Source organism: Eschscholzia californica, unplaced genomic scaffold (genome assembly GCF_041429995.1).
Source record: "Eschscholzia californica isolate CP2 unplaced genomic scaffold, dmEscCali1.0.p SCAF_4, whole genome shotgun sequence".
In the NCBI taxonomy this organism is placed as follows: Eukaryota; Viridiplantae; Streptophyta; class Magnoliopsida; order Ranunculales; family Papaveraceae; genus Eschscholzia; species Eschscholzia californica.
Genome location: NW_028238461.1, coordinates 49,263,140 through 49,278,763, shown reverse-complemented (window position 1 = coordinate 49,278,763; position 15,624 = coordinate 49,263,140). Strand labels below are relative to the sequence as shown.

At 36.3% G+C, this 15,624-nt stretch overlaps 1 protein-coding gene and 1 pseudogene across 1 annotated transcript; both read left to right on the top strand.

Annotated features, from left to right (window-relative positions):
• Positions 1-10,898: 10,898 nt before the first annotated feature.
• LOC147545612 (F-box protein At1g30790-like) lies at positions 10,899-12,915 on the top strand. Its single transcript, XM_086638475.1, has 2 exons — positions 10,899-11,078; positions 11,194-12,915. Exon 2 carries the CDS (start codon positions 11,209-11,211, stop codon positions 12,829-12,831), a length of 1,623 nt encoding a protein of 540 aa, XP_086494601.1. The 5' UTR covers positions 10,899-11,078; positions 11,194-11,208; the 3' UTR covers positions 12,832-12,915.
• Positions 12,916-14,281: 1,366 nt separating this feature from the next.
• LOC147545611 (GDSL esterase/lipase At5g45910 pseudogene) lies at positions 14,282-15,292 on the top strand (annotated as a pseudogene).
• Positions 15,293-15,624: the final 332 nt, after the last annotated feature.

Below are 15,624 nucleotides of genomic sequence, written 5' to 3'. Positions count from 1 at the left end.
TGGTTTCCATATGTTCTTCAACATGTCCTTCAACATGTCCTTCAATGTAAGTATACTAGAGGCTTTTCCTGAGAGTAGTTTTGTTGCCAAAGTTTTACGCCATTCATCTTTACTTTTTGTATCTGTTTTTGTAAATATGACTTCTTCCTGATCTGTCTTCCCCATTAGATTACTCATCAGTTGCACAATGGATGCATACTCCTTTTCTTCCATTGTTCTTTGTTGTGAATCTTCGTCTTCGTCAGAGATATTTTTTGAGTGGGAACCTTTTGTTCCAGTAAGAAAGCCACTCATGGCGTAGAGATACTTCCCTTTATTTTATTTTTATTTTATGTTAAACCATGAAATATGTTAGAAACTAATTGAGCTTCACAAAGTCAACATTTGGTAGCTCAAATGATGGATAATGTTGATATAAATTCCAAAACTCTCTAAATCTCAGACACGATTCTCAGAAGACTTGGATTCCACAGTTTATTGAACTTGGATTATAAAGATATAAATAAAGTTGTTGGACTATAGAGTGCAGATCATAGTTTAGTTTTGTTATAATGCCGTTCTTATAGGAATTCGAAAAAGAATTGAGTCTCACACAATTAAATAAGGCTTCCAAAAAATATCAGAAGAGATTTAGGTGTTGTTTGTTTTTTAACATTTTCAGATCTGAAATCTGAATTTTAACCCAATTTAGATTTCTGTCGTTTGTTTTTAGCAAAATCTGAAATTTCGTCTGAATTGATTACATGTTGGCTAAATAAATGCCCAAACATTTCAGACTTCAAAACAAGTCTGAAAAAAAATTCAACTTCTGAAATGTTGTTGAATGACGCTTATGCCTCCGTAATCTAAGAAATTTCTTATACCATTTTCAGAAATTTTACCCCACCTACAACCACCGGCGACCACCACCACAAACAACACCACCAACATAACAATTCCACCAGCATAACAAAGCCACCAACATAACACCACCACAAGTCAAAACAAGAAACGTTACGATTTCGAACACACCCTGACCGCCACCATAATAGACACCATGGCTGCCACAAGAAGGGCTTTATGAACCCTTGCCGACCACCACCACCAACATGAATAGCTTTGTGGACTGTTGCCGGATCATCTTGTTCGAAACCCTCACCAGATCCGGCGACGATCTAACTATGGCTAATCTTCGTGTAGAGAGAGATAGAGGGGGAGAGCAAAAACAACAACAGTTACCACTCCATCTTCAATGGCAACATCATCTGAAGCTACAACTTCGACGTCCGATCTATGTCGTTTGCAATGTCAATCGAGAAGGTAGTTGTTTCTGCAACTATGACAGATAGAAAAGCTAATACAATCTTCTTACTATTATTATGTGATTTAGGGTTTAGATGAAATAGGAAGTAACCAGCCGTTTGGGAAAGTGGAATCTTGCTAGGGTTTGGATGAAATAGGAAGGAGCATCGGTTTGGGAAAGAGGGGAGGAGAGAGAATGAGAAAGCAAAAAATAATGAAATAGAATCAAATGTGAATGATAATGCATGAACAACCACAAAGATTTTAGATTAAGACTATGTATAAGAAACCGACAATCGTTACAATAGAGCATGAAAAGAAGACGAGGTTGCTCCGATATTTTGGTGGTAAATGCCGATAAGATCTAAGCATGATATAGATTTCGGTATTATCAACTCAAATTATCTAAAATTTTGGTTTCAATGTGTCACCAAAACTAATTTCAACCTACTGTCATTTTGTGATTATCGGGGTGGGGTGGGGGGGGGGGGGACCTTCTAACACTTCACTGTCTTGATTTTGATTCTTTTTATAGGGTTAACAGAATGCTATACAACTTGGTAAGATGATCTTTATGATTTCAAATATTTTTGAAAAACGCATCCTATAGTTTTATACAAAATGCCATTATTTTCCATTTCTCCACACCATAATTATTACTAGATTTTCTTTTGTTGAAATAATTATTATTAGAACTTTTTTTTTTATGAAATATTATTACTAGAACTTGGTAAGCCGATCTTTGTGCTTCTATTAATTTTTGGGAACAAAACAAATGAATAGTTCTTTTGTGTGTGTGCGTGTGGTGGGGGTGTGGGAACATCTTGATTTCGAATGGCAATGCTCGGCCACCGTTAAACACAACCCCATGGGAGAAGACATGATTAGTATCATCGAAGCCCCCACAATTTCTCTGCAACAATTTTTCATGGCTTCTCCTTTTTCTTTTTAAGAGAACTGAGTTCATTAACTCAAAGAAGATTACAACCAGTTCAACAACAAGAAGGCTCAGTAGAGTGCCAACCTTGAGAACATTTAGATAACCTAGTTAGCTTAGCTAGCACATCTGCCTTGCAATTAGCCAACCTATTTACAAAGATACAAGAAAAGTTTGCAAATGAAGATTTTAAAGATCTCACTAAGTTGATTTTGTTTCTGCTAGTCCAGTGAGCTGCAGAATTATCTCCATTGATTGCTTTAATTACATTGTTGGAATCACCTTCCAGGATTAGGTTCACAAAATTGAGTTCTTTGGCCCACGAGATTGCTTGAAGTGCCGCAGTAGCCTCGCCTTCATCTACTGATCTGCAGTGAATAAGAGATGATTTTCCTGCAATACATTGAGAATATGAATCATGAAAGATGATTCCTATTGCAGCCTCTTCAACGATGTTAGTAAATAAGACATCAAAGTTGCATTTGATTGTGTCAGGGGGAGGAGGAGTCTAATCCTTTTTGGCTGTAGATGATAAAGTATGCGGTCTTGAGTTATGAAGGGATAGTTGTAAAGAAACCAGACTTTTGATTCTAACGATACATTCAACAACAAAAGGTTGTTGGTTCTGAAAAATGGCGTCACATCTAGTCTTCCAGAGAATCCATCAAGCAGTTATAATATAAATGAAGGAGTGGTTGGGTTCAACTCCATGTGCCATTAACTCTTTCATACAGTCTACGAATGTATCTTTCTTTAGAGCATCAATACGTAAGGGAATAGGGAGAGCAAAGCAAACTGCTCTGAAGAATGGACAGTCGAAAAGTATATGTTCCTAGTTATCTGTCGGAACTTGACATAACCCACAAGGTTTGGCTTCCAAAGGTAAAAACCTCTTAAGAACTTCAGTTGTGGGTAATGTATTCTTGGAAACTTTCCAGAGAAAGAGTTGAATTCTAGAGATGCATTCTAATTTCCAAAGTTTAGACCAATACTCCTATGCTTGTAGTTCATGTTGGTGATGCTTGGTAAGATAATTGTACATTGATTTTACTGAATACCTTCCTGACTTAGTAAGATTCCAGTGAATGTTGTCTTCTTCCATAGGGTTGATAGGGATGGTATAGATTTTGTTGATGATATCCACAGAGAACAATTGATGAAGTAAAGATAAGTTCCATTCATGATGACCATTATCAGGATTGATAATGAAGACCATTATCAGGATTGATAATGAAGACCATTATCAGGATTGATAATGAAGAGTTGATAATGAAGAGTTGATCAACTGATGGAAATTCATTACTTGAAGGTCCGATGTTAAGAGCCTCGATTTCTGGGATCCATCTATCCAGCCCTATGTTGATATTTTTACCATTGCCTAATTCCCATATTGTTTCTTTCTCAAATGACGGAAGAAGTTTGAAGACACTTTTCCACCACCAAGAGGAACCTTGAATTCTAGCTTGTCACATATCCCTGTTGGAGTAATATTTAGAGGAAAACTAGTTTTGAAACAAAAGATGACGGAGATGTTTTCAGTCTCCAAAGTTGCTTTGACATTAGAGCGATGTTATCTTTCTGTAAATCTCGGAACCCCAAGCCACCTAAGGATTTCTTTTTTCTTAGAACCAACCATGCTTTCAGACAAAGGCCTTTAGTCTTCTTGTTCCCCCACCAAAAGTCCCTTTGCAGGGATTCCATGCTCTTAATAACTTTCTTAGGAATCTCAAAACAGAGCATTTGATATTTTGGGGCAGCAGAGAGAGAAGATCTGATGCGTTCCGCTCTACCTGCTTGAGAAAACAATTTGGATTTCCAAGTTGCTAGTTTGGTTTGCATTTGTTGGAGTAAATAGTCAAAGCTTTTAACTTTTGATTTCCCGATAAACAATGCATTCCCTAAGTATCTATCATTCTGGTCCATCCTCTTAACCTTCATGATTCGAGCCACCATTCTCCCTAAACGATGGTGAGTATTATTGCTGAAGAATATACCAGATTTTTGAAAGTTAATCACCTGTCCAGACATCTTACCAAAGTGATGTAAGAGGTTATAAAGATAGTGTTCCTGATCTAATCCAGGTCTCATGAATATCAGGCAATCATCGGCAAATAATAAGTGGCTAAGTTCAGGACCAACCCTCGAATGTTTAAAACCAGAAATATGTCCTTCAGCTTGAGCTTTATGAATCATTCTACTGAGGGTTTCCATGCAAATGATAAAGAGATAAGGAGAGAGAGGGTCACCTTGTCTTAAACCTCTGGTAGGGAAAAAAAAGTGAAGGCTTGCCATCAAGAACTACTGACATTGATGTTGTGGAGATACATTGCTCAATAAGCTTGCAAAAATTGTGTGAGAAACCTAGATTGTTGAGGATAGATAACAAAAAAGGCCATTCCACTCGTCAAATGCTTTCAACATGTCGAGCTTGAGTCCCATGAATCTCTGCTTTCCCTTTTTGATTCTCATAGAATGGATTATTTCGTGTGCTATGATAACATTATCTGTAATCAGTCTACCAGGAAGAAATGCAGCTTGATTAGGAGATATAATATCATTAAGCAAGGGCTTCAACCTATTGGTGATGATCTTGGAGATGATTTTGTATGTTGAATTGCAAAGGCTTATCGGCCTGAAGTCAGAGGGTGTTGCTGGGATTTTAACTTTAGGTATGAGAGCAATGTGAGTAGAATTGAAGACCTTGGATAGTTTGCCAGTACGAAAGAAATCCTGAACCATCTTTATAATGTTGTCACCAACTGTTTTCCAATTTTTTTGATAGAAAATGGGGGAGAACCCATCTGGGCCTGGGGATTTTTCTCCTTTCAAATGCTTGACCACCTCCGTGATCTCTTCAGAAGAAGGAATTGACTCAAGTTCCACATTATCTCGCTGAGATATTTGTGGAATGAATAATTCAAAGATGATGGGTTCTATGGTAGGAGTTGAGGATTGAGCTATACTTGTAAAGTGTTCAGTGAAAATCTTGCTCATATCATTGTGGTCAGTAATCCATTTCTTATCGTTGTTAAGAACAACTTTGATTTTGTTTATAGCTTTTCTAGCAGAAGCAATAGCATGGAAATTTTTTTCCAGTAGTGTTCTTGTTGATTATAGGTTTCCTCGAGTTCTTGCAGAAGAAGGATTCTCGTAGTAGGTTCCCGTGCTTGGTCAATCTGAGAAAGAAGACCCTTAATCTTGGTTTGTAAGGAGTTGAAGAAGTTTTTGTTCCACTTTTCCAGCCTAGCTCTAACCTTTGATAGCTTATTAGTAACACATTGTTGAGGTGGATCCTCATTCTGAGTTTTCCAAGCTTTGGTAATTTCAACTTTGCCTTGAGGGTCCTTTAACCATCCACTGAAAAATTTGAAATTCATTTGCCGAGTTTGCTCTCTGTTAGTGCGGAGTAAGAGAGGCTTATGATCAGAGGCAATTGGAGGAAGATGAATAACTTGAGTTTCTGGAAACCAAAGACTCTAGTGAAAATTTGCTAGACCTCTGTCAAGTCTTTCTTGAATTTTGAGAGCACCCTCTTTCATGTTGTTCCAAGTGTAAGTATCTCCGATGAAGCCAAGATCTTGAAGGGCGAAATTCTGAATGATTCCTCTAAAAGGATTGAGGACTCGATCTGTTAATGGAATGCCGCCTACCATTTCATATGGTTCTAATACAACATTCAGGTCACCTACTACTAGCCAGGGTAGATTAACCAAATTGTGAGAATCGAAAGTATCTAAGAGTCTGTCCCATGGCTCTAGTCTGTGAGTACGATCGGGATGGCCATAGAAAAAGGTGATGTGAGCGCTAGACCCAATTTGAAGATCAATGACAGCAGCATGAATGACGTTTAATTTATATCGATTATTACCGTTTCTAATCGTCATAGAAGAACAAAATTCTCACTGAACTTCAGATTGCCTACTAGTTCACTAGAGTCTAGACCAACCAGTTTAACCGGGAGATTTGCTATTTGGACCCCCTTTCGCATAATTGACTTGCTGTTTGGACTCCCTTTTTCCAGAGTTGCATTTTGGACTCCCTTTTGACGGAATAGTTCGAGAATATTCCGTGTCTAAAGTTATAATTATAAAAATTCCCACTTTACCCTTATATAATCAATATTGCCGTTTAAACCCCCTAATTTATTTAACCCAATCTAGTTTGGACCCATCTTCTCCTTCTATTGACTCACATCTTCTTCTTCCAGTTAACAGTACACACCATGGAAACAATTACCCAAATTCATCCATACTAACCTAAATTCATCTTCTTCCTCCATCACAACCAAATTGCATCATAGAAACTCAAATTCATCTTGTTCTTTTATTAACAATACACACCATAGAAACAATAACCTAAATTCATCTTCTTCCTCCATCACAAACTAATTGCATCATCAGAATAAGAAGTAATGAAAGAGAACACTACTATCAGAACCAACAAAAACCCTAATAACAATACAAACCATTTGAAAAAAAAGTAGTAGTAGTAGAAGAAGAACGGAACAGTGGCAATTTCAGGCGATTTGAGGGTGTCTGTGGCACTAGCTTTTTGTAATTGAAACAATAACCATTAGAATGAGAAGTAATGAAAGGTAATCCTAATATTAGAACCAACAAAAACTCCTCTTAACCTGGTAATGTAATTGAAACATGGTAATGAAAGATAACCAAGGAAGGATTTTTGAAATCAGAATTTCACTTTATAATTCAAAACTTTTTGATTTCACAAATAAATCTGAACCTAAATTACACAAACCCAAACTCTAAATTTATCATCATCTTATAAATTAAACCCTAAATGAACTCCCTGAATTCTCAAATCAACCCTATATTAACTTCTTTTCCTTTTTCTCCACCATCATAATTTCATCATCATCGTCGCCGTCTTCTTGATCATCGATCACAATCATAGTTGATCCATCTGACCTTTTATTTTTCTCTTAGGGGGGGTAGTGGAGCAAGACTTTCGCGGACTCTTGAGAGTCCGCGAAAGTCTGAGGCATTCAAATCGAAACATTTGAGAGTCTACGAAAGTCTGAGGCATTCAAATCCAGACATTTGAGAGTCCACGAAAGTCTGAGGCATTCAAATCCAGACATTTGAGAGTCTATGAAAGTCCGAGGCATTCGATTGTAGACAAAATATGTCCCAGACTTTGGTGGACTTCATAGTTTGATGAATTTGTGAAGGATTTGGGACAAATTTGGAAGCCAAAATGTCTTTCAAAAAACAAGAGACATTTAAAGTCCATCATGTGATCAAACAACAATAATAATATTAAAATAATAAATGTCTACCAAATGTCCATCAATGTCCACAAATATTCACAGATGTCTACGAAAGTCGAAAAATATATTTTTGAAATGTTAGTATAAATATATTATTTCATGTAATTAAAAAATAATAATAATATTAAAATAATAAATGTCTACCAAATGTCCATCAATGTCCACAAATATTCACAGATGTCTACGAAAGTCGAAAAATATATTTTTGAAATGTTAGTATAAATATATTATTTCATGTGATTAAACAATAATAATAATATTAAAATAATAAATGTCTACCAAATGTCCATCAATGTCCACAAATATTCACAGATGTTTACGAAAGTCGAAAAATATATTTTTGAAATGTTAGTATAAATATATTATTTCATGTAATTAAAAAATAATAATAATATTAAAATAATAAATATCTACCAAATGTCCATCAATGTCCACAAATATTCACAGATGTTTACGAAAGTCGAAAAATATATTTTTGAAATGTTAGTATTAATATATTATTTCATGTGATTAAATAATAATAATAATATTAAAATAATAAATGTCTACCAAATGTCCATCAATGTCCACAAATATTTACAGATGTTTACGAAAGTCGAAAAATATATTTTTGAAATGTTAGTATTAATATATTATTTCATGTGATTAAATAATAATAATAATATTAAAATAATAAATGTCTACCAAATGTCCATCAATGTCCACAAATATTCACAGATGTCTACAAAAGTCGAAAAATATATTTTTGATTAGCACAAATATAATATGCATTACACATTTTGTCAATGGACTCAAGATCTTAAAATGTCCCCAGGACATTTTGTCTATGGATCAAATGTCTTGAAATGTCTATAAAGACATTTTGTCTACAAACTCTCAATGTCTTGAAAATGTCTATGAACACATGTTGTCTATAATAACTCATCCGAAATGTCTTGAAATGTCTACGGGACATTTTGTCTATGAAAGTCTGTGAAAGTCCCGCTCCACTACCCCCCCCCCCCTTACTCTGTGATCTATTAGTTGTTTTTTACTTTCTCTCTCTACCTTCTATTTCATTCTCTCTATTTTGTTTTCAACAAAGTTAAATGAAAATTTCCAAAAAAAGAAATGAAATGACGGGTTGGCTCGTGGGTTACTTGTGGGCTTAAGACTACTAAGTAGAGGGTAATATAGTCTTTTCTCCTCTTAAACTGTTATATTTAACCTTTTTTTTTTGAGAAAGGGAGTCCAAAATGCAACTCTGGATAAAGGGAGTCCAAACAACAAGTCAATTATGCGAAAGGGGATCCAAACAACAAATCTCCCAGTTTAACCCTTAATAACATCATGCATGACGTAAGTCCACAATTGTTTTTAAATGGCCGCGGCTTTGGGGAATAAAGAAAATTCTCCGGGGAATAAAGACTTTTCTTAAAACTAGTCAAATAAGATTGATTTTTTATGTTTCTCTTTATTGCCAAGGGGCTTCTAATTTTAGAAGATGCCATAAAAAAAGGTTCCTCCATCTCATCACCTCTCTCTGCCACTTCATCTTCTCGACACCTCATCATCTTCTCCGGCGAAAGTCGCCGGCCGGCTAATTTTCGGGCCGGCGACCTTCAAACACTAAAAAAAAAACTTTTTTTTTTTAAATTTTCTCTCTCCTCTCTCTCTCTAATTTTTTTTTTCTTTTTTTTCTTTTCTCTCTCTAGAACAGATCTAGAGAGAGAGAACGAACATACCACAAAGGTCTCACAAACAGATGGTCTGTTCGTGTAAGCCTATATTCAATCTTGATGTCTGTAAGTGTAAGCCTCTTGAAATCAGGGACGGAGGTATGTAAGGGTCAGGAGTGGCCATGGCCCCTCCTGACCCTTAAATGTTCCCATTCTTTATCACTCTTAAACAATTAAAATTTTCAACCTACCCCTATTGGCCCCCTTTATTCCAAACTTAAACCAGCCTTAATCTTAATCTAAAGCCCAACTTAAATTCTTAACAGCCAATGACCTAATCAAAGACGTCAATTGACCTCCACCGCCCACAGGCCACAACTCACAACCGTCAATGCCCGGTTCCTAATGGCCTTAACTTCCGATTAGTTCTATCATTTTACGTTTCAATTCACCACCCACACTACCAATCAACTTACCCAATGAACTAATTATCCCAACAACAAGTTTCTGTTTTCCACTTTCAACTATTAACTTATTTTAATTTCTTTTCGATATGTTAACTATATCAATTCCGATTGTAAAGCGAAATCAATTCGAGTCATCCAAATTTTGAACTCTCACTAACCAAAATAGATTGTATCTCAAATCATAACTCGAAAACAGGTAAATTCTTAGAGAACTAGTCTTTCTCTTTCTCTCTCTCTCTCTCTCTCACTCTCTCTCTCTCTCTCTCTCTCTCTCTCTCTCTCTCTCTCTCTCTCTCTTTGTTTATATCTATATATCTCTCTCTCTGCCTCTCCCTCTCTCTATCTCTTTTTTCTTCTCTTCCGTTACAAGTTAATTACATAATTGTGTATATTTTTGTAAGTACTCATTTAACTAATGTCAATAAAGTGTATTTTTAGTAGGTAAGATTAAAATTACTACTAGGAGCAGTCGAACTAGTTTATGACTATAATAGTTCGGCCCCCCGTCAGCAAAAGTTCTGGTTCCGTCCCTGCTTGAAATTCAATCTTGATGTCTGTAAGTGTAAGCCTCTTGAAATTCAACTGGCTTCTCACCATATCAGGAGCATCAACAAGAGCCTGTATTCAAAAAGTAAATTCCTTCACAACAATAGTATATAATAAGATTCTTCTAACTTAAGCCAGGCTTCTCACCATATCAGGAGCATCAACAAGAGCCTATATTCAAAAAGTAAATTCCTTTACAACAATAGTATATAATAAGATTCTTCTAACTTAAGCCATTTCCCTATCAATCTGAATTATAAGCTCAATACTAATGAATCTGAACTAGGGTTTTGTTCAACTAATTCTTCTCCATTCATCTAGGGTTTCAAATAACAAAAAAACATGTTAGTCAGAATGAGAAGTACCCTATTTTGATCGATAACATCGACAATCACGACGAGCTGGCCGTAATCCTTTCCATTGAATCTCTCTCTCTAGATCTGTTCTAGAGAGAGAAAAAAAAAAAAAAAATTAGAGAGAGAGAGAGAGGAGAGAGAAAATTTAAATTTTTTTTTTTTTTTATGATGAGATGTCGAGAAAAGGAGGTGGCAGCGAGAACAGATGAGATGGAGGAGAACTTTCAAAAAATGTATTCTGTATTCCCCATACAAATTTATTCCCCGGAGAATTTTCAAAAAAATTTGAATTCCCTCGAGAATTTATTCCCCTGAGAATTTTCTTTATTCCCCAAAGTCGCGGCCTTTTAAATTTAAACCTTAGAAAATGGACGGTTAAGATTAAAAAATACTTGGCAAATAAAAGCCCCAATCTTCCAATTCCCAGACCTAGCAGCTAGAATCACTTGTTCCATCGAGCTAAAAATCTCCCTCTCTCTCTAACCTCTCTAAAAGTAGTCGTCTTTTTGTGGGCAACTCCGGTGGTTGGTTGGTTCATAGAAGGTGAGTGATTGATGATGATGGTGGTATTCTCCTAATTTATTAAATCAAGGGTTTTATAGTATTACTAAATTTTCTCCTAATACTTACTTTGTGTATATATATATAATTGAATTAGGTAGTGGTAGTGAGGATGATTTCTAGAAGAGGGTTTATTACTAGGATGAGAGTTGGTGGTGCTGCTTTTAATCTCCCCATGTTCAAAATAAAGAAACCTAAACATGGGAACCGGCCAAACAAGAAGAATAAAAAGAAGGTTAGTAGTAGTAGATATAATGGGAATGGCAGCCTAAAGAATACTCCAAGAGAACAAGGTATTACTACTACTACTCCTATAACATCACCATCACCACATTATCCTCCTTTTCCTAGTATTCATAGATGTACTAGTACTGATATTAGTAATCGTATTAGTAGTAGATATAATGATGATGATTGGTTAGTATTTGAGATACTAAACAGACTCCCTGTGAAGTCCCTTGCCCGTTTCAAGACTGTTTCTAAAAGATGGTGTTACTTAATCCATAAAGATCAACAATTCATTGATTTACACCTCACCCGTTCCAGAACACGCCTCCCCTCTCGTCTATTAATCGTCGTTCATCTACCACTCCCACAGATACAAAAACGAGACCGAGAGAGATTTCGGGGTACCTATTACTATGACCATTGGCCACTTAAGGAATTCCACATTACAGCTGACCTCTTGTTTGGAGAAGACAATACACAACTGAAACTAGTGGTTGACACGGTAAGGGAGATTGACTCATCTTCTTACAATGTCATTTCAAAACCTATAAATGGCTTAATCTGCCTCACTGAGTCATACAGAAAACATGTTTCTCATATACGCAATATCAGCACTGGAGAAGTATCGCACTGGTTTCATTCGTCCTCGATAGTCGTGGGAGAAGAAAGTGTCTCTATATCACACCATTACGCATTTGGTTTTGATCCTGCCACTAATGAACACAAATTGGTCTGCGTCTGGCCCACAGTTTCACATTCACTTACTCGTGACTGTCAGTTTATCTGTGGGGTTTTAACCATCGGGCGCCAATGTAGTAATAGATGGAGAAGGATCAAAGAGGTCCCGCCAGTTTTACTATATGATGGTTATGTTTATGTGAATGGTGTTATTTACTGGTCCAATTGTTCTCTTGATTATTGGGCACCAGGAGTTGGTTATCGTGATCTATACTTAGTGGCATTTGATGTCGGAAGTGAGAAGTTTAGAACAATCACAATTCCTGATTTCATTCCTGATCACCCTCAGGTTCACGGCGAACATTTAAGTTTGGAAGACATTGCTCAGTTATTTGAAGTGGATGGAAATTTAGCTGTGGTACTTAAATTGAACAATTGCGCGTTCAACATGTATATATACGAAGATGGTGATTACAAGGACAAAGATGAGAAGATCTGTAAAACGTCTACTAGTTCTTCTCTTACAGACGGGAGATGGAGTGGAGTACGTTGTATCAGCTTGCCTTTTGATACGAGCGGTAATATTGTCAAGTTTCATACATTCATAGGATCAGACGACAAGATTCTCGTAACATTAGATAATTACAGTCTGGAAAGTCGAGAGAATAAGAACAGTCTGTCTATTTATTGTTACAATTGGAAGAAGGATACTTGTACAGAGGTTGATGTAAGTGGAATCCCATCCTCAGTTCCACAACTATGCCATCATAGCTTTTGTACTACTTTCTCCGAAAGTCTTTTGTCCCTTGACTATCACAATGCCCCTTGACACCACCCTAGCAGAGGAATCAACTTTAAACTTCATTTGCCTTCCTTTTTATCTTATGTTTGCGTTTTATTTCATATAACTTGGTACTTTATTTGCCTTCCTTTTCAGAAAAAATCAGGAATGTCTATTCCATGATTATAAACACAAAGGGCCTTTGGTTAAATGCAGCCAAAATTTCTAAAAAATTGTTAAAAGTCAAAACAACCACTCCCATGCTCGTGTGTGGCTTGACTAGGTGGATTCGAGCATATTTTTGGTGACAATATGGATTGAACCTACAAAATCTAACGTGAAACTCATTCCCATTTACTTCTTCCACAGTTATCTATTGCCTAGACCCCAAAGTCACAAATTTTATTTCTCACTTTAAGTTCGATTGTGTGGAATAGATCTTTGAAGCCCCTGGGTTCAGATCATCTCTTGAGCCTCTACTTCTCTATCTATATTCGCCGGTAGACAAATCTAAACCGGGTGATCTCAATAGTTCTGTTTGAGTTTTTGGTCGAAATCAGTTGAGTCTACAATGTCTAAAAAAAGATGTGCTCCAATGGTTTTTATTTGAAGTTTTGATTGGAATCAGTTAATTTCAAGTATGATGAATTTTAATGTATTTGATTGATTTTGAAGAAACCTTCATCGATTACGACTAAACGATAGGTTGAAAGTGTTTTTTAAAATAAAAACAGGTCGGTTCCAACCAATTTTGGTTCACAGAGTTGGTTGAACCTTACCACCGCTACTGAATACACTTGAAACCGAAAGACTTGAACAAATTTTGTGAACAAGATAGTTCTGAATGTGATGAACGGGAGGCGCTGATAAGTATGATGGTCAAAATAATTTTACCACCGTCAAAGAGGTGAAAGAAGTGCTAATAACAGAAAGGGGAACGCGTTTAAACTTCCCTAAAATTTCTTATGGTGAAATATTGCCACATGGTATTGTTTCCCTATCCTAATGGGATTGGGGTTGGATGTCCATATAACTTCATCATCGGACTCCCACTTGAATAAGTATTGCTAAACTGTTACAAACTAGAAAATAGAAAGTCTAATCCTCTTACCGGCAATGCAAATTCACCTCCATAAATACCCCCCCACTTCACCTCCTATCTGCTCACTACACATCTCTCAACTTTCTTTCTTCCTCTACAAAAATTATTAGAAGAATGGTCCATCTGATGAGTAGTTTCCTTGCTTGGTTTATACTACTGTTAGCAGTAAGTGGGGTAATGATCAGTACTACTACTACTGCTGGAAATACTAATGAAGAAGGAAGAAATTCATGTATAACTTCAATTTTCAATTTTGGAGATGACATATCGGATACAGGCAATTATGTGTTACAAAATCAAGAATTAACCGTGAATTCTGCATCATCATCTCCTCCTCGCCCTACTAACCTCACCTGGGATCAAGTCAATCGTAGTCCTGATGGTGTTCATGAAGACATGAGTTTCCTTCATGGTTATATTCGTCCCAATCGAACTTATGGGGATGTTCACTCTCTTCCTTATGGCATCACTTTCTTCAACAAGTCCTCTGGACGTTTCTCTAATGGTCGTCTTATCATCGACTTCATGGCTGAAGCTCTAGGTCTCCCATTCCTACCACCTTATTTGGCTGGAGATAAGCCTGAAGATTTCAAGAGCGGTGCAAATTTCGCAGTCATCGGAGCTACTGTTCTTGACGATGAAGTTGCCAACTTGTCGTCCTATGCACCTACAACTAAGAGTTCGCTGGGTGTTCAAATAGAATGGTTCAAAACCCTGCTCCCGTCTTTGTGTTCTAACTTCATAGAATGTCAGCAATATTTTGGAAGTTCATTGTTTCACCTTGGAGGAATTGGTACTTACGACTATACTTTAGACAAAGACAGTAGTGAACTCCAAAATATGGTTCCTAGTGTGGTTAGCAAAATTACTGGTACCGTTAGCGAATTAATATCTCTAGGAGCAACTCAAGTAATGGTGGCAGGATTAATCCCAATCGGGTGTCTTCGTAGAGCTCAATACAACTACCCTCATGAACATGTCTATGATCAGAATGGGTGTATTTATGAATTAAATCAAGTTGCTGATCATCACAATGCACTCCTCCAGTTCACTATTCAACAACTTCGTGAGCTATACCCTCATGTCAACATAATTTACGCCGATTATACTTCTGCATCAATGCGTTTCATTAACTCAAGACGTGATGAATTTGGATTTGTAGAAAATAAAGATACACTTTACGTAGTTTGTTGCGAAGCAAGAGGGTTGGACGCATACCTCTATGAAAATAATGCAGAGACGTGCGAGATGAACAATGTTTGTAAGAATCCAGAGAGTTATATAATGTGGGATGAAACACATATGACTGAAGCTGCTTATCAATTAATGGCTTCTGGAGTTATTTCAGGCACCTTTACCGTACCATCTTTTGACCTGTCTGCTAGGAAGTGTATTTCATCACATTAATAGTTTTATTTGATTTACCTTTGTCGTAGAAACAATAGATTTTACTATGTGTCTATGTAGTGAATCTTTTATGTTTTTTTCTGAGACTTGCGTAACTAAATTGGATTAAATATATTGAAGTTATTTTTATTATAATCAATTCTTTGTTCTTGTTTTTATACTCGATTTTTTTTATACTTGAGCATTGTCGGATTAGACAGTAGTCACACTGTAACAATGGACTGAAAAGCCTAATATTTGCAAGGGTATATGAGGCTATGGGCTGGTAATTTGTATAAATGTTAACACTTAATTTAATCATAAACTTCATATACTAATACAAAAGAAAGAAG